At 36.5% G+C, this 27326-nt stretch overlaps 2 protein-coding genes across 7 annotated transcripts in view; one reads left to right on the top strand and one right to left on the bottom strand.

The window, feature by feature from the left end:
* CEBPZOS (CEBPZ opposite strand) overlaps positions 1 to 5543 on the top strand; it is a 38851-nt gene extending 33308 nt beyond the window's left edge. For 4 of the 5 annotated variants that reach the window (XM_061155601.1, XM_061155605.1, XM_061155604.1 and 1 more), the window contains 4 exons: positions 2112 to 2227; positions 3237 to 3281; positions 3920 to 4004; positions 5258 to 5543. In XM_061155601.1, coding sequence (XP_061011584.1) covers positions 2112 to 2227; positions 3237 to 3281; positions 3920 to 4002 — 244 coding nt within the window. In that variant the 3' untranslated portion in view covers positions 4003 to 4004; positions 5258 to 5543. Of the gene's footprint in view, positions 1 to 511; positions 636 to 2111; positions 2228 to 3236; positions 3282 to 3919; positions 4005 to 5257 lie in introns of all 5 variants that reach the window. The other variant, XM_061155603.1, reaches the window with a different exon arrangement.
* Positions 3841 to 27305, bottom strand: CEBPZ (CCAAT enhancer binding protein zeta). Of its 2 annotated transcripts, XM_061155589.1 has the most exons (17): positions 27100 to 27236; positions 26654 to 26852; positions 23388 to 24877; positions 18139 to 18370; positions 17204 to 17393; positions 14759 to 14847; positions 12718 to 12771; positions 12056 to 12158; positions 11878 to 11946; positions 10773 to 10839; positions 9472 to 9572; positions 8961 to 9018; positions 8461 to 8648; positions 8006 to 8095; positions 4950 to 5011; positions 4758 to 4839; positions 3841 to 4180 (listed from the first exon to the last, which is right to left on the bottom strand). In XM_061155589.1, the coding sequence occupies exons 3-17, from the start codon at positions 24863 to 24865 to the stop codon at positions 4044 to 4046; spliced, it is 3000 nt and encodes a 999-aa protein (XP_061011572.1). In that variant the 5' UTR covers positions 24866 to 24877; positions 26654 to 26852; positions 27100 to 27236; the 3' UTR covers positions 3841 to 4043. The 2 variants fall into 2 exon arrangements, with proteins under 2 accessions (XP_061011572.1, XP_061011571.1); XM_061155588.1 differs by lacking the exon at positions 26654 to 26852 and having other exon boundaries at positions 27100 to 27305.
* Between the last annotated feature and the right edge of the window lie 21 nt (positions 27306 to 27326).

The following is a 27326-nucleotide window of genomic DNA, read 5'->3' as shown; positions in this document are numbered from 1 at the left end:
TGTTGGGTGCTTGGCTCTTGACACTGGGAACTTGGAAAAGCTGCTTTTGTGCATTGAACCCAGGGTCGGGGCTGGGAAGCCTTGTTGTCTAGAGAGGAAGGAAAGACCTTGCTGTTTGAAATGTTGCCTGGAGACGCTGAGCGGTGTCCATTGCCGGCTATGGTGCACAGCTGAGGATTTTTTGGAGGCAACATGCTTATTTGTCTTAAGCTTGTGCATCCTGAGTCAGCGTCTCAGCCCTGCGTAATGTTAACCTCATGACTCACAGCCCTGCTTTTTTCCCAGCCCACCATATGATTGCTTTATTATTTATTTATTTTTGGCTTTGCCCTGCTTGCGAGATCTCAGTTGCAGGGATTAAACCCCTGCAACCCAGATCTCCCACATTGGAGGGAGATTCTTTACAGTCTGAGCCACCAGGGAAGCCCAAGAATACTGGAGTGGGTAGTCTATCCCACCTCCAGTTGATCTTCCCAACCCAGGAATCACACTGGGATCTCCCACATTGCAGGTGGATTCTTTACCAGCTGGGCTACCAGGGAAGCCTACAATGCACAGCCCATAATGTAATGTCTAGCAGCAGACAAAGGAAAACAAATCTTCCTTCCTACTCCCTCACTGCCTCTTAGTTATGTGTAAGTTTTTAACTTTTCTGCTTCATTTCTCTTAGGTATGAATAATAAAGTTTTATAATCTTTTAGGCCTCAGGGTGATCATTTTATCAAAATGAGAGAAGGGATCTTGGGGGTGGGGTGGGAGGGACACCTGGTAAGGATATTAGTAGGATAATCCTACTGAAGTCCAGTGTTTAATTACCCTCAGCCTCAGACTGTTGAAAAGAAGCCAAAATTGAGTGGAATGAGAGGAGAGCTGGGGCTGTGGAGTATTACAGGTTGTGCCACTTCACACAGAGAATGGAACAGTGTGAAAGGGCATACACAGGACAATGCTGAAATCCTGAGTTTACAAACCACTGGTTCTCCTGGCCCTCTTGACTTTGAGGCAGAGTAAAAACTTTGATCTATATTTCATTTATTCAGTAAGAGTCATATATGCTATTTTCTTGTTATATAGATCTTTCCTTGTTAGCTTTTACCTTCGTGAAAGAGAATAAAGACTCAAGCACTTTCTTCTGATGGGCTTTTATTTTATAATACAGGGAGAGAATCAAGAGTTGAAGTCTAGTCTTGCCACTTAGTGGGTGATCCTGGTCAGAGTTTCCCCTCACGTGGTCCAGGAGCCTCTTGTATAAAAGTCACTTTGAGTTGTCTGTAAAAGGGCAGATCACGGGGTGCCAACCCTAGACTTGCTGAATTAGATCTGGGGATTGGGGAATTAATTGCCTGTTGAGGCCCAAGAATATGTTTTTTTTTTTTTTTTTTTGCTTTGCCTCGTCGCATGTGGTATCTTAGTTCCCCAACCAATTATTGAACGTGCTTCCCCTGCACTGGAAGCATGGCACTGGAAGCATGGAGTCTTAACCACTGGACTGCCAGGGAAGTCAACAAAGAATGTGCATTTTTAACAAGCCTTTTGGGTGATGTGATTAGTTTGAAAAAACTTAGAATAGCAACTCCTTAGGAGCAAGAACCAGTTTATTGCTCATCTTTATATAAAATGCCCAGAACTATAGCACATACTTCAATATATTACATAAATGAAAATTTCCAGCTATAAAACATGTATTGATATAACCACTTACAGAATAATCTTGCTTTTGTAGGCTACTTCATAAAGAACTCCACATATCATGCTCATTAGAACTTATCTTAATTCCTAGTTCAGCTAAAATGATTTACTCTAGATTTACTCATCTCCCACCATTCTATATTCTTAGGCAGTTTAAAAATCTTAGTTCCATAAATTTAGTTTTCACAATGCCTTCAATTTTGTCTCCTCTCTGCTTTCTCTAATCATGTCTCTGGTTCACTGTGCACCTTAGGCATGGAGATTGAAAACTAGGAAAGTGAGACATGTCTAATACAACTTGGATACACTAACTTTGGGGTTTTATCCCTATGTAATCATTCAAACTATTGAAATGTACTGAAGTTCAGTGTTACTAAATTTGAATATGTTTATTCAGGTTTACATTTATTTGTTAAACTTAGGATGTCCCGTTCTATGGATCCACTGGCAAAGAAGATCTTTAAAGGAGTATTAGTAGCTGAACTTATGGGCGTTTTTGGAGCATATTTTTTGTTTAATAAGATGAACACAAGCCAAGGTAATCATAATTCAGAAATTACAGTGTTCTTTAGGGGGGTGTACAGTCCTAACACATTTTAGGTTAAATGTCTTTTTTGGAGAAACTGCTTCTTCAGAGTCAATGTATTAGGCATTTTATGGGCACAAGGGGAAGAAGTTAGGTGTTAATTATTGGTGTTATAGAATAAATGACTTACTTCTCTCCCACCGCCAAAAGTTAAATGTCTGTAGACTAAGGAAAATGGTTCATACTTCCATGGATTTTCCTAATGGGAGTAGGTGTCCTTGGTGTGGCTTAGTTTGGGAGTATAGATGGAAAAAATCCAGCCCGTCCATTACACCTCATTGTTTGATAAGCTGAGAAAACAGGTGGCAGAGCTGAATTGTCAGGTAACCAGTTGCGCAGGTTAGAGAGTTCTTCCTCTTCTTCAGTGTTAGGCACCAAAAGCCTTTCTTACGCCACTGGCCATCACTGAAAGTGCTTTGATATTTTGTGGGGGAAATTTCATATTAAAGCCCTCAACTTTTGAAAATCAGGAAGTGCTACTTTCCCTTTCTCTAAAGCAGGGAATAGTAGTCTGGGTGGTGGCCATCTTTGAAACGTGTCATTTATCTTAAAGGACGTAAAGGTATAAAAGAAAACATACAAATGGTATTTAAAAGCAAACTAAGGTTTAAGGTCAACTTTAAAAATTCGGTGTAGTATAGTCTTATTTCTAATTCTCTATCAAGGTAAAATGGCACCCATAAAACAGTTCATAAAATTACACAAGGGAATTTCACATTAACACTGAAAATCTGCTTTTAAAACACCATTTTGAAATATAGGTCAAATCTTAAAAACTCCAAAATAACTATGGAAGACTACCTATAAAGTGCAGTTTTGACCCTATTTTAAAAAGATACAGTTTCTCTAATTTATAGGATTGCTATCTTACAGACCCTAAGGCTAGCACTAAATTATGGCTCCACGTGTTAATGCAGTGAATTTCTAATCATGCCTAATTTTAAGACTTTTTTTTCATTAGATTTCAGGCATACAATGAGCAAAAAATTCCCCTTCATCTTAGAAGGTATGTTTTTCCTTAAGTAAAATTTGTGTGTACAAAGCAAGTTCTTCAGGTAACCTTTATAAATTATTTATGACCAATTAAGAGTTAAATCACTTTTTTTTAATGTCAGTTTCCAAAAATACTGTTCATCTCTATTTTCACTACTTTTGAAGAACACAGTGGAGAAAATTCTCATTGCAGTTACCCAATGAGTTAATCCCAGTGATGGGCTGGATTCTTAATTCTTCCAGTGGGTTCAGAACCTAGACTTTGGAATGAGACTTATCTGAGGGTGATGGGAATCAAATCACTGCTTAAAACTCACATCTGGTTTGCTACCTTCTTGGAGCTTTTTCTTTCTCCATCATGTAGAGATAATAATGCCCATCTCATGAATTGTTATAAGGATTAAAAAAGATAATGTTATGTAATTACTTTGAACAGTATCTGGTATAAAGTAATGCTTAGTTAATAGTGTTCATTACAAGAATTAGTAGAGATTAGAGATGCTAGAGCTTACACACAACATATGTGTCCTGTTGTCTTTTTCATTTTATTGTGCAGAAATAAGGGGGAAAAGCTTGATTTTTTTTTCTCAGTATAGTTTAATTTTAATACTTTTACATGATTTTATAAATGACAGCTATTTTTATTTATAGTTTATTACAAATCTATTGAACACTCTGGAATGTATGGAATCAGAGAGCAAGATCAAGAAAAATGGCTGAGCAGTAAAAATTAAGAGTAAGTGGAATTTTACTTTGTAATTTATTTAGAAAACATTTATTTTCTTTGCCTTTTAATTTTTTGAGTGGTTTTTGGCCTCTTTCTGAAATTTTTCTTCCTCTTGATGATGCTTTTCACATCTCTATTGTGTAACCAGTCATCACGTTCAGCCTCCCATCTAAGCTGTTTGAGACCTTTGAGGGGGGAGAAGAGAGATGAGCACACTGTAGATTCTTAGGGCCTCCAGAGAACATCCTGAGGGACAGGAGCTTCCAGTCTGCCATGGCCTACAAGTCACTTCCCATCTGTTCCACAAACCCCTGCTTGTTCGTTGCTTTCCTTCTGTATTTATCATCAAAGATTTACTTACAAATAAACAACTAGGACAGGAAAGGAACAAATGCTCTAAAGATTTTCTTTTCCCCGAACACTTACGGGTGAAAGAAGAGCAGCCAGTTAACTATCAATATCAGAAATAATTAAAAGGTGTATAAAATATTTATAAAGTTACTTAGCAAATTTATACTAGATAAAAATAGCCTGCCTCCATTAAAAAAAAAAGTAATTTTTGTAGGCTATAGTCTTTTTTGCTGTAGTGTACTTTTTAATGCCATATGCTCTGCAGACAGAAGTGAAAAAGTCATTCCTTCCAGTTTGTAAGGAATCATTTTTCCCTTCTAACTATCAAAAGGTCCTCCAAAAATATTTAGATCTTCAGAAATTGTAACTTAAGACTATTTTAAAACCTCAATAAAAATTCAGGTTACTTACTTGCATTATCTTTGTTAGCCATGGCATTCATGCCAATGTTATCAAACTTGGATCCCATATTTTCATCCAACAGGTGGCCAAACTTAAAAAGAAGAGTGGGGGGGGGGGGGGGAGCGGGCGGGGAGTAAATTTATTAGAGAACTTAAAAAACAACAGAACAGCTAAGTGCTTAAAACAATACATTAGTCTTACCTCTTCAGCAGATACAAATACGTTGGAGTCATCAAAGTCTCTTTTCTTTTTTTTTCTCGGTCCTAAAAAAAAGTATAAACACATCATTAAATTGTAAATCCAATAATTTTTAGAAATAAGATCTTCAACATAGTTTTGTTAATATATATTTATTTGGCTTAAAACACACAGTTGTAATTATCTTCTATAAGCATCACTAGGCAGCTGGCATTTAAAGACAGAAAAATAACTTGAGTTAGTATACAGTATTTTAAGTTAATATCCCAATAGAACTGTTCAGGTGACAATAGTGTCTTCTTGTCTTTCAGATTTGGCCATCAATCAAAGTTTGCCCTATTTCAAAGTTTCCGGCAAGATTAAAATTCTGAAATTGACACGGATGTATTTTAAATATTTAAGGTTAACTGTAAATTCTAATTAAGTCAGAGGTTTTGTTCCTTGGAGTAACTGTGAAGAAGTGATGGAGGGTTTGTTTATTGTGTTATAACTAGAGTTTTATTACTTGAAATAAAGCAGTTCTTTAAAAAAACCTCTCCTATAATTCTAAATATATAAACCTTTCAACACAGAATAATAAAACATTTTTAACATTTGTTACATTTTTTCATTTCCATTACAGTTTATTACAATCTACTGAATATATGGTACTCCGCTGTCCAGTAGGACCTTGTTTCTCATTATTTACCCCCCACTTCTTTCCTCTTTGGTAGCCACAAGTTTGTTTTCTATGTCTGTGAGTCTGTTTGTTAAATAAATTCATTAATATTTATTACATTTTAACTCACATTTAAAATAATTATCTAAAACTACATTAGCTAAAAGTATTGCTTTTACCCATTTTCACCTTACCTGAAACAGTATTCAAACTCTATTATCAATGTTTCTGGTACCACCAGAGCCGCTTAAAAATGCCTGGTGCCCATTTGCAGTCATATGCTCCCTTCCATGGAAGGCTCCGCTTTTTCTGGCTCTTTCATATAAATGGGATCATGTGGGATGTGGTTTTCAGCCTCTTTTACTGAGTGTAACTTTTTTTTCCTGGCTGTGCTGCGTGGCTTGCGGTAGTTTCCTGAGCAGGGACTGAACCCAGGCCCCTGGTAGTGAAAGCCTGAGTCCTAACTACTGGACTGCCAGGGCATTCCCAGCAAAACATTTTTGAGGCTCATTCACCTTATAGCATATATCAATATTTCACTCCATTTTATTGCTGAACATTATTATATGGGCTGCTTCTATTTTTTGCTTGTACATTCAACAGACATTTAGTTGTTCCTACTTTTTGGCTATTATGAATATTGCTGCTATGAACAGTCATGTACATGTCTTTGCATGGATATACCAGAACCATTTTTCATAGGTTTCTAGAGCATTTCATCTTCCAAGGTGAAATGTGTATTATTTCAGAATTGTGCATAATGCTATTTTTCTCCTAAGCTAAAATTTCCACTTGTATACTATCAGGAAAGGTCTTGGTTTTCATTCATCCTACAGGCATATATCTAAAACTTTAATTAGCAAGTACTTCTGCTGAACTGCTTCCTTCAGGTTTATTCTTTTTTTTCTAAAGATTTGTTTATTCTTAAGAATAGCCAACATTAGCAAATGTAGGGTGAATTCCCCCACACTCATCAATTCATCTGTTTGCTGCTTCTTTCCTTTTTAAATCCCTTTGTTTCTTTTTTAAAAAATCAATTCTGTCACATATCCTTTAATCTGTATCCAAAACTATTACCCACTGAGATTTGATGTCTTTTCAGGCTAATATCTTCTGAAATGGCACTTTATTAAAAATAAGGTCAATGAGAGAGCATCTTTTAATACAACAGGCTCAGTAGAATTTAAAGCAACATCTTTTCTGAGAGATTTTGAGGAAAACTGCCTTATGGGCATATGCTACTATTAAAAGTGTGATCTTTTATCAGTCAATGAAAGACAAAATTTGAATGGTAACATGTTATGATGTAAATATGCATCAGGTAAATCTAAGAGAACTGTGATGTTAGCAGTAAACTTTGTAGGCATCAATGTCTCTGAGGGACTACTACCCACCCAGAGTGATTGTTGATATTTACTGTCAAAAGTTTTGTATTATTTAATTTTAACAAAATATTGTCAAGTGTTTTAAACTTTGCAGGTCTATTTTTATTCATTAGCATTTATAGCTGACCCTTGAAAAATGTGTAGGTTAGGGGCACCAACCTCTGTGCAGCCAAAAACAGGAATATAACTTTACAGTCAGCCTTCCGCATCCTCGGATTCAACCAACTGAGGACCATGTAGTACTGCGGTATGTGTTTATTGGGGGGGGAGAAAAAAATCCCTGTACCAGCAGACGCATTCAGTTTAAACCCATGTTATTTAAGGATCAAATGTACCATGGTACTAGTAAGCAGAAATAAAGAGGCATTATAATCAAAGTTTTTGTTGTTTTTTTTTTAAAGGTAGGTGTGTGTGAATTCATCCACAAATTAAGAAATAAAATATTTCTATTTATTATAGTGCTTTCTACAATTTTATAAAAAAATATTATCACCTGATATATATATATAGTGCTTTTTTTCCTTTTATTAGTACTGTAGAAGTATTACACTAAAAGGCATAATCTGTTAGGATATACTTTAAAAAATACTAACAGAATAAATTAGCAGAAATAAAAACTCTCATTTTACTTATTTTTGAGATCAGAATCATTTTGTCATGGCAGCTCTCATTAAAAAAAGAAAATGGCGTTAATAAAGAGCATGGGTTTTTAAATACATGGATCAGATGGGAAGGTAAGAGTTGATAAAAGGAAAAATGCAACAGGTGTCTATGAAAATCCTGTGCTTACGTTATTAAAGGTTTAAACATTCATGAAAAGATGATCCAGGGGTATTTAAATGAGAGGAGTGAATTCAGGAAAGAAAATAATTGGAGAATATGAAAAACAACAATATATATTAAAAATTCATAAAACTTATTACCCAATAGAAAAGTTAATTTCCCAAAAATGATAATGAATGCTAGCTTTCACATTCAGTGCTTAGGTTTAAAAGAGACTAAATACATTTTCTTACCTTGAAATGACCCAGCAAAGTCAAAACCATTTGCACCTTTTCTCTTGTTTTTCTTATTACTGACTTTGAGTCTGACTTCATCATCAAGTTCTGTTACCAAAAACAAAAACATAAAAACGCTGTTGTTATTAAGCAATTTAAAAAAACTGCTGCAGAACTACTGTGATGAATATAGATTAACATTATTGCAAATTATCAATCCAGTATTTTTAAAAGGCAGTATAACATAACAGGTCAAGAGGAATAGCACAGACAGTCTCAATAGTGATTAAAATAGAAGTCCAAAACAGAACTCAGCTGCTTAAAAACCCAGAAACTTCAGTGTCAAGTGAGATGGGAAGATCTTTAAATTTCTGGCTGATTTAAGTATAAATCTGAATACAAGATAATATTAAAAAACCTTTTAAGAGAAAAACTAGCCTCTGATGAGGCAGAAAGTTTGTTTAAAGGTTTACCTGGAATGCCCTCATTCTCATCATCTAACACATCCATGAATGTTCCTCCATCTTCTTCAATTTCAGCGAATTCTTCATTCATACTTCCTAACGAAACTTCATCATCATCCAAATTATCAAGGTCGTCATCTTCTGAATCTTCATCTTCTGAGTCATCCTTAGCTCCTTTTGCTTTCTTCTTCATGTTGCTGAAGAGAAATAACAATTTGTAATGTAAATGAGGACTCTGTTTTCTAAAGTATGTTTTGATGACCAGCAGGATGTTAGGCTATTAACAGAATTCAAAGGAGAGCTACAGACATCTCAGAGCCTTTATTTAACATACTAACAAGCATTATAAAAGTCCAAAAATGAAAGTACTACATTTATTTCCCAAAATTCAATGTCTTTCTCCTATATAACACATAGTCCTGTGCTCCACTATTCTGAAAGGCAGTAATTTGAGAAATGCTGGGAAAAAAACAGTTTAAAAAAAAAAAATTTTAAGAAAAGCATATTACCTAGCGAAATCAAGGTCATCCGTTCCAGAGGTGAAGCAATTATCATCTTCAAATGTGTCTGCCAGAGAGCAATATACAAATTTTGAGATACAGCAAGAAATAACAAACTTGACACGTCTTATACCAAAATCAACACGTATGACTGTTGTTTGTGATAAGTAAACACCAAAATGATATACATCTGACACTGCAGGTATTTTATTAATCTACACAAACCTATGTACTATGCTGGCCTTAATTAAATCCCTAAACTAAATGTGTTCTGGTTAATTTTAGCTTCTTTCTACAGTTCTTTTATGCAATGAGGGAAAATGTCAAATAAAAGAGTATTTAGCAATTGCAGTCCTTTTTACTCCATTAGAACTGTTTTAAGTGCTTATTTTTAGTAGGTGTGATATAATATGCAACAAGTTAGCTCAATGTAAACTTTTCTAATTTCCCAATTTTTGCTTCAGTCTAAATTTCAATAAAAATTTTCAAGCTCTGTGGATTATAAAGGTAAACAAATTACCAATCATCTTTTCAAATTCCTCATCGTCCACATCTTCTATACTTTCTTCATCTTCATTCCGCTTTTGTTTCACTTTAACACTAGCAACTTTTTTATAATACCTAAAATAAAATGCATGTTATACATTGATATTTGATGATTTTATCAAAGGGCCTGTTCTACAATCATCAAAAGACTTAGACGGTCAATGCCACAAACAAGTGTAAAAGCTGTCAATTCAGCTGGCATATAAATGACTAAAATTTGTATTATAGAAAAAAGTTTTAAATTCAAAACAGTTGGAAACTTTTGAAATGTGAAGGATAATAAATTTCAGTGATTTAGGCTTGGTTCTTCATAAAAACACCGTAAGTCATCTTAAATGGCACAGTAAAAGGTTGTTTTAGTATCAACGCTAAATGTGCACCATTTTATTCTAATGTTAGAAACTGGCTCTAAATAACCTCTAATCTCAATATTTTATCAGTTCAACCTATTCTTCTATCAGGTACAATGAAACTTAGCATTCTGCCGATGGGATCATACCCTCAAAATTCTTTACACAAAATGTTTTTAAAAAGCAAATCAAATCAAACCAAATTAACCAATCACCCAGATTAGATAACAGTTCCTTTACTATTATTACAAGGCATTAGTAGTAATACTCTTAATAGTAGATTTAGGACTCATCTCCATAGTGCAAAAGTCACTTCATTGGTGTATGACTCTTTGCGAGCCTATGGATGTAGCCCTCCAGGCTCCTCTGTCCATGGGATTCTCTAGGCAAGAATACTGGAGCGGGTTGCCATGACCTCCTTCAGGGGATCTTCCCAACCCAGGGATAGAACCCGTGTCTCTTACATCTCTGGCATTAGAAGGCAGGTTCTCTACCACTAGCACCACCTGCGAAGCCCTATCTCCAGAGTAGTGCAATCAATTTTGCTAATTCTACTTAGAGCCATGTTTTAGACAAATAACTTATGAGTTATTTATCATTATATTAGATTGGTACAGATTTAAGCCTCTAAGAAAACTATTATACTAAAAAAAAAGAAACTGAAGATTAAATTTCACAAGATTCTTAAAATTTATGCTAAATTGTTAAAAAACAAAACCTTCAAATTTATTTGTTTTAGTTTCATTTAGATATCTTAACATTTAGCAAACTGAACATTTTTAAACTCCCCTAACAAAAATGGATTGACATATCCTTCAATTTGTCCAAGACAGGCCTATGTTAACAGAGCATTTATGGAATCTAAAAATTTTAAATTTAACAGCTCTTCAAATGAACCAGTGAACCAGTATATTACATATATTACCTGTAGAAAAACACTTCATCTACTGGTATTTGGCTTTCTTCTTTTGCAAGGAACTCCTTACTGTTAACTATGAAAACAAGTTAAAAATTTTAAGTAATTCTTCTTATGTTCTTCAAGCTTTTAAGACTAAGTACAGAATATCTATAAATCTAAAGTCTTAAAATGTAAGGAAGTTGGAAAGATGGCATCTTATAATGTGAAGAACAGTCTGGAAAAGTCTGCGTGGAGGAAACCCAACATCTGAAATTTTATCGGCTACAATCATTTGTAACCAGCAGTGGATCACAGCGAAAGAGCAGGGTTCTCCTGTCCTCCCACTGCACCCGGGATCCAAACTTCCCAAGAGAAAAAAAAAAATTCATCATCACTTACAGTGTTTCCTCATCAGCATAAAAATTTTCAGAATCATCTTGATTTTGGGGTATTTGGCTTCTCTAATTCCAACCCTAACTTTGGGTAAGTCTTTTTATGTCTCTGGACCTCTGTGAGATAAGTCAATTAAAATTAAATGATTTATAAGTTGTAACTGAATCTCAGACTCTGAACAAGAAGGAACTGGGATCTAGTATGTAAATAAATGTCTGCTGTGAATACAAAGAGAATTAGATGCATAAGATGAGTATTAAATACCTGTAGAAATAAGTTTAAAATAACGTTCAGTGACAAAAATCTGTTCTAGCTATTCTGCCAAGCCCATATTAGAGAGCTTAAGATGGTGTGAACTGTAAAAGATAATTATATATGGGGGGTGGGGTTGGTGTCAGTGACAGAGTTATAGCTTTACCTATGGATGATACAAGAATGGCAAATTGTTAATTGTTAAAAGACTGGTGATGGTTACAGGGGTGGGGTGGGGTGGGCAGGGGGGGAGAATCCATCATACCACTAGTGTGTATACTCTGGATATGTTTGAAATGTTTTGTAATTAAAAAGAAAAAAGGCCCAGTCACAGTAAACTTGAAAATATACACATTCTTGAACACAAAGATGGATAATATCTCTGATGTTTAGGTTTTATTCTGATAAGCAGAGCAAAGAATAACACAATCTGTGTGCTACTAACTTGCACTATTGTCAGTTTCAACTGTCCAGGCTTTATACTTACCAGCAAGACTACGAATATCCTTCATAAAATGTTTTCTTTTTGGCTGCATCACAACACTGTCTGTGTTTTCTGAAATGTAAAATCAAGACAGTGTAATGTAAAACCGAGTTATATATGCTCATGTTGTTTATTAAATATCAACAGTGAAAACTGAAAAGTTCATCAAATAGAAGTATACCTTTGCCTTTATGTGGCTTTGGATTTCGATATACAAATCGATCCAAGAACCTCATTAGTGTGAAATCCTGCAGTGGATCCCCCGAGTACTCAATATAATTTCCCTGAAAGATGAGGGGAGGGAATTAAGAACTTAACTTAAAATATATAAACACACACACACACAGAGAAGAAAAAAGAAAAACACAAGCATCTACTACACTGCTTCAAAGGCACAAATGTGCAATAAAATACCCTTCAAACATCCTTCTCATGCACATTATTCTTTCCTTGAAGAAATTAAGCACACACTCATACATATTCTGTAATGCACTGCTGATTTTGTGAGGAGGCAAACAGTATTAATACTGTAGGTTATCTAACCATTAACCAGGAATCAAATGCTGAGTGACAAACATGGCAAAAGGGAAAGGGGAGGGGAGCCTTTCTCCAGGAGCAATAAATAATCAGGATGTAATAAATAACTGTTGTGGTTCTATAATATCCACGTATTCCCACTCATCTCAGAGTGGGAGCAATTATCTGTTGCTCTGTATCAAACAAGTCACTGCTCCTTTACAACAGCAGAAAAGCATACACAATTTTACCTAGCAGTCACTGACTACTTCAGACAGGATTACTTATTTTCTTTAATTTCTTGTCTTCTGAATATTTGAGACTTACCTGAAGAATAGTCTTTGCAAAAAGGGCCACAGAAGGATGAAAGTGCTCAGATAGCTGGAAAGAAACATGTGAAATAAGGTCAACTCCTACCAAAACTGCAGGTTATTTAAGAAAATCCCCCAAACTGAAACTGAAGAGAATATATCAAAAGAGTGATTCTCAAAATCTGGTCTCAGGAACACTTTGTATACTTAAAAATCAAGGACCTCAAGAGCTTCTGTGATTTAAGTGGGACATATCTACTGATACTTAATTAGAAATTACAACAGAAAAAAATCTGAACACTTACAGTTCATTTAAAATTAACAAACCTATTACATATTAATATAAATAATAACATGTAGAATGAAAAGTAACTTTTTCAAAACAAATGAACATTAATGGTAAGAGTAGCATTATTTTACAGCTTTGCAAATCTAACGTCTGGTTTAAAAGAAGACAGCAGATTCTCATATCTATTTCTATATTCCATATTATTTTAGTTGAAGTGTGTTTAGTAAATTTGGCCTCACACAGATATATAATTGGAAAAAAATGGGGGATTAACCAATAGTCTTTCACATAAATGTGGATTTTTTTCCTTTGATACTATACCAAAGATGAGCTGCAATATGGAGTCTAAAACCCTATCAACTTTTGGTATTTGCTACTTAAAACTAACTGGTCTAGAGTGAATCAATCTTTTATCCATGCTTGACTTATAACACTGTGCAGTGGTCATTTAAAAAATACTGATTTTGTGAATTATGCAATTGCTTCAAAATGCTGGTGACATTTAATTAAACATCACAAAAACCACAGTATCACCATGGATTTCATTAGAAAAGATACCAAGAAACTGTTAAGCTTAAGATGGTGGTTATAGGAGTTCTAAAATTTTAACCAAAGCTTGAATTTCATCACTGACAACAGACACTGTCAGCTGTTTAATTTGAAGTAAAAGATTTACTTCATTCATTTTCAAGAAAATATCTCCCAAATACAAAAGTGTGAATGACCAGTCTGTCTGTTAGCCAGTCTTTCATGAAAAAAGTAGCCAGCTGCATTTCCAACAACTATACAGGCACTTCTTGAGATGTGAGAAAACTCTCATATTTAGGTACTTTGGGGTTAAGATAATAAAATCAACAATTTTCCTTGCTTCATCATACTTATGTGATACTGGCTTTCCCCCTCCCTTTCAAGTATATGGCAATGAAGAATATAATGGCCATGAGTACAGCTTGGTACTCCTGTTTTTATTTCTGCTAAAGTCACCAGCAGTTTAACCATCAATTAATTCCACCAGTGCACCATCAACAGTGACAAAGGCAAATAATATCTTGGTATCACTTTCAAAGTAGTTGTGACCTTTCAGATTCACTAACAAGGTGTCAGGGACCCACAGGAGTCTGCATAGGAAGACACTTGTGTTAGCAAAACCCCAGAAAAAGGTTATTAGGAATGAGTTCCTCTTACACATTTATAAGGTAACTTTGCTTGCAAACAGTTCTACTACCACAAAATTTTTCAGAGATACCCAACTGCTGTAATATGGTTGCTAAGTTGTGTCCAACTCTGTGATCCCATGGACTGTAGCCCGTCACTCTCCTCTGTCCATGGAATCTTCCCAGCCCAGGGATCGGACCCACATCTCTTGCATTGGCAGGTGGGTTCACCACCAAGCCACCAGAGAAGCCCTGAGGTATCCAATGCATAAAGCAAAATGTATCCATTTTACAGAGCCATTATATACAATAGCATACTTGCAAAAAGCAAAATTTATTTATAGCCATGAATAATATTATTTTGCACACACATTAAGATTTTCTACATGTGAATGCAGAAATGTGTAAATTTAATGTTTATTATAGGCAACAGAAATATGGGTTAAAAGGCATTACAGCCAGGTGACATACTTTAAATTGCTTTCTTATGCTGACTAATTTCTAAATAACTCCTCTATTTATCACTTACAAGAAAAATGGAAAAGAAACTATTAAATCCATGGGTGCAAACATATGGCACAGATGAATTAAGAGACAATTTGGAATTATTTCACCTTTTTGAGTTCCCAAAGACTTGTATTTTCAGCTCCACAGTACAAAGGGTTTCTACTGAATGGATCGTATGTGTTTAACCGTTTGCCACCTGCAAACAAAAACAGAGTACTTCTCAAATGCTCTACTCCTAGCCCCAGAGGTCACTAACCCACCAGGATTAATGCTGTCACCAACAGCACTCTTAGTCAACTGGGCATCCTACCTGGATCAAAAACTCCAAGCCCACCAGAACCGGTACCTACGGTAGCATCTGCTTTTGAATAAACCAGGCAGCATGTTTACCCCAACTACTAAAAGCTCCCCTTCCCATTTCTTTTAGGTCAATTAGATCCTAAGTGTTAAGATGACAAAGGACCTGAAGATGAAACAGGTCTAAATTCTTTTGGAACTTTAGAGTGCAGTGAACATTTGTCATTAAATTATGCCTGATGTCAGTCTCACTTGGAACAGGTTTCATACTATCTTCTTCATGTTTTCAGCAACTCTGCATTACACAATTCACAACAAGGAACCTTTAGAACACAGAAGGAACTGTCTGCTTCACAATGTATAAACTCGTCATCCTTCTAAAGGATTATTCCCAGGTTAGCCCTCCAATGGATTCTTTAAAAAACAACTTTCCTGGTGGCTATCATACTTTTCTTGTACACTTTACAGGCTAACTAAGGTTCAGACAGGTGAACTACTCTGGCCAAGAGTTCCAAAAGTTGGAAGAAATAGGTCTAGCAACTTTTCTAAATATGTATTTTAATTGAAGGATAATTACTTTACAATCTTGTGGTTGTTTTTGTTACACATCAACATAAATCAGCCATGGGTGCACATGCGTCCCCATGCACATGTGTTCATGCACATGCTGAACCCTCCTCCTCCCTCCCTCCCAACCTCATCCCTCTGGGTTGTCCCAGAGCACTGGTTTTGAGTGCCCTGCTTCATGCATCAAACTTGCACTGGTCATCTATTTTACATATGGTAATATACATGTTTCAGTGCTATTCTCTCATATCATCCCACCCTCACCTTCTGCTACATAGTCCAAAAGACTGTTCTTTTGCTGCTTTGTATATAGGGTCATTGTTACCATCTTTCTAAATTCCATACATATGCGTTAATACACTGTATTGGTGTTTCTCTATCTGACTTATGTCACTCTGTATAAGAGGCTCCAGTTTCATCCACCTCATTAGAACTGACTCAAATGTGTTCTTTTTTATAGCTGAGTAACACTCCACTGTTAATACTTCCTTACCCGTTCCTTTGCCGATGGGCGTCTAGGTTGCTTCCATGTCCTAGCTGTTGTAAACAGCTGGCACCTTTCTTGATCCTCAAGGCTAGTGTTTTTCTTTTAGCCTTAAATGAAGAGTCTGCATTTCTACAATTTCTTTTGGCTCTAATATTCTATTAATAGATTCAATTCAGTTGATGTGTGTATGGAGCTCCTAAGTTTCTATTTGAGTTGGCCAAAAGGTTCCTTCCACTTTTTCTGCAACACTGTATGGAAAAACTCAAAGGAACTTTTTGGCCAACCCAATATACCAAAAAGAGTTTTCAATTCTCAAACATTACTTTAAGGAACTACAGAGCGTAAATATGATGCTCAAACAAAATAACCACAAGTTTTATACTTCATGCGTGTGTTAGTTGCTCAGTCGTGTCCGACTCTTTGCGACCCAGTGGACTGTAGCCCGCCGGGCTCTTTTGTCCATGGGATTCTCCAGGCGAGAATACTGGAGTGGGTTGCCATTTCCTTCTCCAATTATACTTCATAATATATAACAAATACTTTTGTTTATAAGTCAAACTTTTGTATACACATGTGTTGTTTTCATATATGTTCCATGTAGGAAGCCTTTACATGTACAGATAAAGACCAAGAAACTAAACTCGTTCAAATGTATAAACTGACTACAGCTGAAGAAAAAGAGATCTATTGTGCATTTAACATGACCACAGTTTTCTCACTAAATCTTCACAACTCTAAAAGGTATCTGCTTTAATTTCTAAGATTTAAATTATTTAAAAATATGTACTTATTATCTGTGGTTTAGATGCTAAGTTGTGTCCGACTCCTGCAACCCTATGGACTGTAGTCTGCCAGGCTCCTCTTTCTATGGGATTCTCCAGGCAAGAACACTAGGGTGGGTTGCCATTTCCTTCTCCAGGGGATCTTCCCAAACCAGGAATCAAACCTGGGTCTCCTGCATTGCAGGTAGATTCATTACTGAGTAAGCTACTTCTTATCTGTAGTACTGTTCATAAGTAAATCAATGATTCATTATGTTAAAAATTTTAGTTCTAAGATTCTGTATGTACCTAGTGATGAGAGCTCCCATCTAAAAGAAAACAATATTGAGAACTTCTGAAGTGCATACTGTTAATCTCTATTAAGATCAAAGGGAAATTCAAAGATTCAAAAGAAAAATTTAAAAATTTTAGAAACTCACCTTTTAAATTATCAAAGTGCACCCACGAAGCAGACTCTACCTTTCTGGTTCCCACATGACTTTCAGACTCAGTTTTTTCCATCTCAGCTTTTTTCACGGTATCTGTTTCTGTTTCTTTATCTGCATCAGTGAATTTTTCTGCTTCTTCATCATCTGCTATGTCAATAAAATTTTCTTCCTCATCAGACTCCTTAAAAAAATGGTTTAATGAATCTGGTTTAATCAACTGGAAATCCATATTCAATTATCTGAGGTGGTTTTGAAGACGACTTGCTTATTGCAATTCTGATGAAACATGAAAGTTCCAAAAATGAAATTTAGATGAGAGGAGACCATATTCTTATTGCTAAATGGAATAAAGTTTTGAATCAAGAATCCATGAGACTTTGAAAGCATTCAGCCCTCAAATAAATTTTTGACTTGTTATAAATAAACAACCTATAAGGCAGGTGATATTACATCCATTTCACAACTGAGGAGACAGGTTTAAGAGATCTACTAGTTCTAAATCCTCTATGCTGCTGTTGTTCAGTGGCTAAGTCTTGTCCAACTCTTCGCAACCCCACTGACTGCAGCATGCCAAGCTTCCCTGTCCTTCATTATCTCCCAGAGTTTGGTCAAACTCATGTCCATTGAGTCAGTGATGCGATCTAACCATCTTTTCCTCTGTTGCCCCCTTCTCCTCCTGCCATCAATCTTTCACAGCATCATAGAATCCCACTTTATGGTAGTTTATTACCAGGAAAGGGTCAAGCAATATGCCCACCTAGTTAACTGCATACCAGTTAACTAAAATCCAGGTCAGTCTGATTCCAGGACTCACACTCTACATACTCCAGAGAACGGAGTATGTAATGTTACTGTCATCAAAGCAAAGAAAAATACCAAATATAGTTCAGAACCCACTTGATTTAAAAAGCAGTTGTAAAATATACCAGATGATCATCCAGTTGACTTCTTAAACCTGGTTTTGCTTTAAGGATCTCAGACACAAGATACAAAGCTCCACATATAAATGGTGGCATCTGTTCACAAGTGACTTGAAGTAACCTCTTCACAAAAGCCTTCACCCTCCGCAAAACAATGTCAGCTTTCAGAGACTTGTAGACAAGGTTAAGAAACATGGCTTGCTTAGAACACAACATCAACCCCGGATCCAGCATCTTCCTGCAAAACAGAAACAAGATCACGTTTATTTATAAAACATCCCCAAACCCAGTGACTAATAAATATCCTTATCTTAGTTAGGGATAGAAACGGCAGCCCACTCCAGTATTCTTGCCTGGAAAATCCCATGAACAGAGGACACTGGTAGTCTACAGTTCACGGGGTTGCAAAGAGTCGGACATGACTGAGCGACTTCACTTTCACTTTCCCACTTATTTTAGAATAAGAGATCATTTCTGTCCTAAGAAGTAAGATGGAAGTGAATATCCAGAACAGAAAGAATGATGATATTACCAGAGGGAAAAAATCCACAGGAGCAGGAAACTTTTTTTGGGTTTCTTCTCTCTTTTCCAAGTGGTTTTCCATTCTCTAGACCAACAGGGTACATCCCTAACAGTATATTTTTCATACAGATACAGAGCTGTTCATGGAAGGCTAATCCAAAATCAAACAATGAAAACTGTGAACTAGACCAGGGTTCTTATCCTTGCATCACTACCTACTAGCTGGGTGACCAGAGGCTGCCTCCACACTGTTCTGTGAAGACCATACATGCATAGTAGAAAACTGAATTGTGAGTCTCTCTAGTTGAATGTACTAACTGTATAAATCCTTCCTATGCACACTATTCCCTCTGCCCAGAATGCTCTTCTCCAACTGTCTGCACATCCATAGATTCCTTCATTATTCTTGGTCCCGTGTTTATGTTCTTTATAGTTTAACACGTTTTGTTGCCTTTCTTTTCTCCCTCAAAGTCCAATGGAACAGGCACTGTGCCTGTTATTCACTGCTGTAACCCTAGTACCTTGCACTTAATAAGCACTCGAATGTTTGTTGAATGAACAAATGGTTCATGATGTGGTATGTGGTTGTTCAATATATCTTGTAACCGCAGATGGCTCAGCGTCTCACTAGGAATACAATCCAATTTTGGACAACTCATTTTTGCCAGAAAACAAACACCTTCTTTATCCACAGCTGAAATCGAATGTGTAATTTCCAACTATTAATTTTACTACTGCCTTCTGATGCAACACAAGCAACGAGTAAAAATAAACTAGCGGAACCACATCAAACTAAAACACCTCTTCACAGCAAAGGAAACCATCAACAAATTGAAAGGGCAACCTATGGAATGGGAGGAAATATTTGCAAACCATGTATCTGATAAAGTAGTAGTATTAGTTGCTCAGTCGTGTCTAACTCTTTGAGACCTCATGGACTGCAGTCTGCCAGGCTCCTCTGTCTATGGGATTCTCCAGGCAAGAATACTGGAGTGGATTGCCATTCCCTTCTCCAGAGGATCTTCCCGACCCAGGGATCAAACCCTGGGCTCTGCATTGCAGGCACATTCTTTACCGTCTGAGCCACCAGGAAGATCCAATCTCTGATAAAGAGTTAATATAAAAAACACGTAAGGAACCTCATGTAATTTAACAGCAAAAATCTCCCAAGAAACCCAACTAAAAAATGGGCAAAGGATCTGAATAGACATTTTCCCAAAGAAGACATACAAATGGCCAAAAGGTACATGAAACAGGTGCTCAACACCACTAACCATCAGGGTAATCAAAACCACATTGAGAAGAAAAAAAAAATTAAAAAAAAAAAAAAAAAAAAAAAACAACCACATTGAGATACCAACTCACACCCGTTAGGATGGCTATTATAAAAAAGGCAAGAGATAACATTGAAAAGGACATGGAAAAAATGGAATCCATATACACTGGTGGTAGGAATATAAATTGGCACAACCATTATGGAAAGCCATAAGGCAGTTCCTCAACAAATTTAAAATAGAACTACCATATAACCCAGCAACTCCACTTCTGGGCATATACCAAAGGAAATGAAATCAGTCTGTCATGGGACATCTGCACTCCCATGTTCACTGTATTATTCACAATAGCTGAAGTATGGAAACAACCTGTGTGTGTGTTAGCAGATGAACGGATGAAGAAGATATGTTATATACACACAATGGATTATTATTCAGCCATGAGAAAGAAGGAAGTCCCACTTTTGACATGTATAAACCTGGAGAACATTATGCCTAGTGAAGTAAGTCAGAAAGATAACTACTCTGATTTCATGTATAAATAGAATCTTAAAAAAATAAAAAATAAAATTCATAGAAAACAGAGAACAGACTGGTAGTTGCCAGGGGCAGGGGGTGGGGAATAGGGAGATGTTGGTCAAAGGGTGCAAACTTCCAGCTTCATGGTGAATATTTAATGATACTGTACTGTAGACTTGAAATTTGCTGAGAATAGATCTTCAGCATTCTAACCCCTCCAAGGAGTAACTATGTAACTACATGAAGTAATGAAGGTGTTAAGGAACTTGAAGATGGTAAACATCACAATGTATACATGTATCAAATCTTCACTGTGTGCTTTAAACATATACAATTTTATGGGTCAATAAATTGATTAAAAACCCACAACAAAGTAACCTAATTATATTTTTACAGCCTTTCAAATACCTGACCCTTTACTATGGCTATTATTTGTCCTTCTCTCCCCCACAGTTTCGGGAGGCTGCTGAACTATTATCTCATATAACTTTTAAATTCTCTTTTTATCCTGTTTGCTGAATCCTAGAGATGCTCCAATTGGTCTGGACCCCAGATATTAGGAAACCCAGAATAAACACAATCCTCCAGATATCCACTCCAAAAGCAGAATCATCACTTTTGTTCTAAGCACTGTTATTTTTTTTTTACTAACACCAGAAATGAAAATATTTAACCTTGTGAAGCATATTTTCGTACTCTTCACCTATCTAGTTTTCCCCATTTTGCCAATTCCACAATTCTAGCACCTATTGGTGATATTCTGAGATAGTCAATGTTATTCAAGTAAGTTTTTACTTTTGGCTATACCACATGGCATGTGGGTACTTCCCTGACCAGGAATGGAACCTGGGGCCCCCTGAATAGAAGTGCAGAGTCCTGATCACTGGATCGCCTGAGAATTCCCCAAATAAACTTTGATATTCCACTTTTTTCTCATTTAAATTTTTCAACACTTCCATCCATTCTGCCACTCATTTTTAATAAGTTCCATTACACATCAATAGAAACATTTGAGAATTTTTTTTCTTTTTTTTTTTTAACATTTGAGAATTTAAAGGGATGTGTCTTCACCATTTGACAGAGAGTATGTTCCTGAAGTTTTTGATAAATTATGTTTTTGTAAACTAAATCATTTCTTCATTTCTTTTATCCCTCAATTAAGAGCAGGGAATTTTTATTTAAAGTATTTTTAATAAAATCAAGAGAAAATAAATACTTTAAAAAACCTTAAAAGGCCTTTGAAGTAATCCATCTGTGAGATCTCTTGGCAAGCAATAATTTGAAGAGTTTAAGAATGAACTCCTCAGACATGTTAGACCTCTGTGTTCAACACTGAGCTGTTAAATGGATATTAGAAAAATAAGTTTTCCAATAGATTTCAAATTTTCCAAAAACTAGAAATTCTTATGACCCTCAAAAGTTGCTAAAGAACCTAACCCTGAAACCTCTACATTTTCAGCCTTGGAAGTCTTTCCAAACTAAAAATTAAGAATTTATTACTTTAAAATTTAAAAAAATTTTTCATTTCTGGCTGTGCCTCCTGTCTTACAGGATCCTAATTCTCCAACCAGAGGTTGAATTTGGGCCATAGCAGTGAAAGTGCTGAGACCAAACCATTGGACCACCAGGGAATTAGGGCTAGAGTACTTAGACTCTTAAGAATTATGGAAAGAATTCTAAGATCTTTTTTAATGTATCAGCCCAATCAGTACCATGAAACACCGTGAACTCCAAGTCACTAGGCTGGATTTGCCACCTAAGTTGATCTCATGCTGTGTGTGTGACCTTGCACAAATTACTGCACCTCACAGACTAGAGAGCTCGTAAAAGGATTAAACTGAAGAAATGTAAGTGAGTAAGAATGATAGCAGCCAGCACTTATCAAAGCACTGAACTACGTGTTGGGCTGTGTTAGAAGCACAGCATACACTGGCGATTACACGGGTTTACAAATACATTAACTCACTATGGCTGATTCATGCTGATGTGTGGCATAAACCAACACTATCCTGTAAAGCGATTATCCTTCAATTAAAAAGTAAATAAATTAAAAAATACATTAACTCATTAATCTTATTAAAACTTCAGTTCTGTCATTGTTTAGCTGCGTAGCTGTGGGGAAGTTTCATAATCTTCATTAAAAACCCTATGAGGTAAGTGCTTTTCTTTTCATTTTACAGACAAATAAAAGCATAGTACAATGGGATCAATCATGTTTACCAATAGGGCTTTAATGAAAATTAAAGTAACTTGTCCTTTGGACAAACTATAGGACTCAAACCTAGGCTTAGATCTAAGATATTAACCACTATATTATGTTTCTTGCAAGTTGTATGTATGTCAAATTAAAAAATGAATTAGAAATAGTTTGTTGTACTTCAATAGTTCCCTAGTATACAAACTTCAAAATATCTGCCCTGAATGGGTGCACTGCAGGACAGTTGCAAATTCAGTAATTCTAGTACCAAAATCTTAATACTAATATTTTAAAAAATATTCCAAAACCACAAGGCTCCTCCTCAACCTTCCTAGGTAAAAACTTTGTTTACCGTTTGTCTTTCCCAACATGAATGAAAGTGTTTTAGAGGGAATTTTGTTCAGTGCTATATCCTGAGTTCTTGAATAGTACCCAGCATATAGTTGACACTCAAAAATTTCTTGATGAATGAACAAATGGCAGTGTGAAGGACAGGAGAAAAGAAATATAGGATCAAGGATGGGGACTTCTCAAAACAAAAAAATAATAAATGGCATATTCAAAGCATGTTAATATAGACGCCCAACAGGGAACTAAAGATTAAATGACTCAAAAGCTGGTGCAGAGCAAGTTACCGAGGGGTGCCAAAAACCCTATTTTCCTTCTACTGCCCCCCAGATAGGCAATGCAGTATATTATACCACATTATTTCTCATTCACGTATTACGATGCTAAGTACTTACCGATACAATGCTGCATAATATCGATCTGATATCGTCTGCTGAGAATTCATGACTTGGAATAGTAACATTAAAGCCTGCACACTGGTATTAAAATTCACAGCATGAAGCACTTTGAACAGCGTGTCAACCTGCTCCCTCACTTTGTCATCACCAGTCTGGGCATAGGGGTATGCCCTATTCACTCCTGTTAAAAGGGCACTGAGCATTTTTGATTCAATATCTTTTTTCTTGATGCAAGTCCGAAAAAAACAAAAATAAAGAGTTATTAATTTGTTAGCTAGTTCACTTTCTTCATGAGAGAGGACCATTTGATTTAAAAAGCAAATTGCATAATACTGGGCTTTGGCGCTGATATTTGAGCGGAATAGCAGTCTCTCTACTTCACCACACACAACTCCTTTCATGTTGGGATGTTTACAAAGCAGTGTCTCCAACAGATGGGAGGCTTTGGTGGCTATTCTGTTCTGAGGATCTCCCAGTTTATTTACCACCTGCACAAGAAAGGCCTTTTCTTCCTCAGGTTTGTTACAAAGAAGCTCATGAGCCACCATGAGAGCTCGAGTTTTGGTGGTTACTAATGAATCATGACTTAAAGTTTCTAAGACTTGCACAAATTCAGCCACTAAATGCTTCAGCTGGTGTTCAAAATACCATACTATGAGTCTTCTGTCTCTGGAGTCCCTGTTGCCACTGGACAACTGCTCTAGTTTGTTGAAAGGATGCTGGCTGAAAACCCGTAGCTTTCGATTATCTGGCAAAAGGTCTGTAATAAGTAACTCTTTGAAAGTATCCAAAGCCATGAGGCACTGCTGTTTGCTGCCCTTCTTTTTAACAAGGTTCACGAGAGTTTCCACAAACTGGAGTGTGTGAATAGCATCATCCTGAATAAGAAGAATCATGGCTGCCATCCTGTCACCTAGAGTCCCTGATGATACAATCGCCTTCATCCAGGTAGAAGAGGCTCCCTTTTGGTTATTCGTCTTATTTTTGAATAAATTGATTTCATGTTCATACAGCTTCTGAGCCAAGGCTTTGTACTTAGACACAACATCCCGAGGCTGGGGTTCCAAACAATATTCATCGCTATACTCCAGATCATACCATTTGCCGCCAGACTTAAGTAACAATGTCTGTCTCTCAAAAAATTCAAAGATGTCCTGTTGCTTATCTTTCTTTGTTTTTGTTATGGCACTGTTGTTCTCATCAGAGTGCTGTTCTGGCCTCTTCTTATTTTTCACCTTACTTTCACTTTCTGCTGTCTTTTGCTTTTTACTATCTACTTTAGAAACTCTTGCTTCCTTCTTGCTGGACTCTTCTTTTTTAGCTGGTTGATCTTCTTCAATTAGGAAAGCTTTTGCGTACTTGGCCAAACTAAGATTCTGAATAAATGCTTCCAATTCACCTTGCTGAAGATCATCAACTGCTCCTTTTTTGCCTCCATCCACAACTTCCTCATTCTCATCCAAAGCAGCCAACATAAGATAATCTTGCTGCATAGAAACACATGAAAAGTTAAAAATAAATTACAAATCTAACAGTTTAATAAAAACTTCAAAATTTAATGATACTTATATTGCTGAAATCAATTATCCAAGAAACTGAGTTATCATAGTATTGCCTGGGCTCCCTTTCACACTCAAAGTACTTGATAAAACAAAGATTTAAATGCAAAGGGAATTCTCTGGCAGTCCAGTGGTTAGGACTCTGCGCTTTCACTGCCTTGGGCCAAGGTTCAAACCCTGGTCAGGGAACTATGACCCTGCAGGTCAAGTGGCATGGCCAAAAAAAAAAAAAAAAAAAATTTAAATGTGAAAAACAAAACCATAGAGTAACAGGAGAAAGCACAACATAAGAGAAGAAGAAGAAGAAGAAGAAAAACCAGGGTAGGGAAAAATTCTAAATATGACATAAAACTCAGGTCCCATATGGAAAAGAATGGATAAATTTACCATTCTCTCATACACACAAAACATATACAAAAATCAGAAGACAGATAAGTTGGAAAAAAACAGTAACTGGAAACACCTATCAAAGTAATCTGGCTTAATATTTAATATAAAAGTTCCTATGCATCAGTTAAGTGACAATCCAACAGAAAGATGTGCAAGTATATAAACAAATGGTTCACAGAAAAAAGAGGTTCTTTAAAAATATGAAAAGATACTTAACCTCACTCACATTTAAAGAAGTCCAAATTAAAATCACAATGATATATCCATTTTTAAACATGTCAGACAAGCATAGATGATATTAACACAGGTGGTGCTGGGGAGCGGGTGAAGGAAAAAAAGCACTTTCCCATATGGTTGATGGAAGTTCTTTAAGGAAAGCAATTTGCCAACTTCAATCAAAATACCTGACATACATCCTTTGACTCAGCAGTTTCGTTTCTATAAATTTAGGTGTATATACATCCACTTACTAATGTGGGGAAAGATATACATATTCAAGGCTATTTACTGAAGCATTATTTAAAATAGCAAAAGACTGACAAATATCCGCAATAAATGGCTGGTTAGATAAATTAAGATGACGACTTATGCTGACATAAAACCAATGACAGAACTTTATATACTGATATGGAAGCATCTCTGAAACAGTGAGAAAAAGATCTAAAATAGTATAGATATACTATACCTTTTGTGTAAAAAATAACAAATACAGGCGTGTGTGTATTTGTTTGAAAGATATAAAAGACACTAAAATGATTGCTTCCTGAAGGGGAAACTGCATGGCTGGAGATTAAAGTGGGAAAGACGACCTTTCATTATGCACTTCCTCCTTTAAAATGCAACCCAAGTACAGACCAAACTGTCAGTCTGCTCAGGGAAACTGTGTTTCTCCTGCCTCTAATCGCTGACCCCACTCCGCCCCCTCCCACACTGCCCAGAAAGTCTACCCTTAAAACAATTAATACAAAGCCAAACTGTCACATATTTGCTCCAAATCTTCTAAAGGTTTCCCATAAAATGAAAGCCTAAGTCCACCCTGTTATGTCTCTGATCTCATTTCTTACCGCTCTTCTCTCACCTCACTTGACCTCAGCTGCACTATTTTACTGTTCCCGGGACAACAAAACCTCAACAAAACCCGGGCTCACTCCTTTCTTCCCTCCCGTTTTCTGCTCAAACACCTCAGCGCTGGATTCCCCAATCACCTAGTTTAAAACTGTAACGCCCTTTCCCACTCATTATCCTCCCTCGTTTTAGCTTTCGTCATAGCTCTAATCACCGTTTGATATACAGTGTATTCCAAAGTTTGTTTACCGTTTCATTAATATGTAAATTCCAAGAGGGCAGAAAGATTCTCCAGCGTAAAGTGAGCAGATGTGTGTGCTTAAGTTAAAATTCTAACACCAGTGAGATCGCAAACACGGATGTCAAGAGGTCGGAACGACAACAAACAGTCCTCTCCGACCTGATGGAGTGCCATTTATATACAGCGTCAATAAAAAGAGAAGATCACCTATATTTTAAGAAAAGACACGGCAAAAAAAAAAGTTCAATTCTAAACATTTTTCTTGCAATATTACGGGAAAGAAGTGCAGGAAACACGCAGAGTACATTTAAAAGCTGGAGTCTTTGAGTCCGCGACACCTCCCGCTCCGCAGCTCGGGGGCTGCTTGGCCACTTGACCCACCACTCGCGGGGCAACTCCACTCGCGACCCCGCCACGCGCCTGTCTCCTTTCTTCGGAAGCCCGAGGCCATTACCTTGGTGCCTCCGAGCCGCAACACTTCCTGAAGGGAGAACGCATCCTCGGTTTCATCGTTATCATCCTCTTCGTCTTCGTCCGGATCTTCTAGCCCGTTCTCCGGGCCCCAGGGCCGCTTGGCATAGAACTCCAAAGGTTTCTCAGCTGCCGCCATAGCTAGCGAAACACGCGCACAAGGCCCGTAGCTTTCTTCCGCTAGGCCGAGCGACGTACTTCCTGTAGGGG

Source organism: Dama dama, chromosome 11 (assembly GCF_033118175.1).
Source record: "Dama dama isolate Ldn47 chromosome 11, ASM3311817v1, whole genome shotgun sequence".
NCBI classification, from domain to species: Eukaryota; Metazoa; Chordata; class Mammalia; order Artiodactyla; family Cervidae; genus Dama; species Dama dama.
The sequence above is the reverse complement of the archived record's forward strand: the minus strand, read 5'-3'. Positions and strand labels throughout refer to the sequence as shown.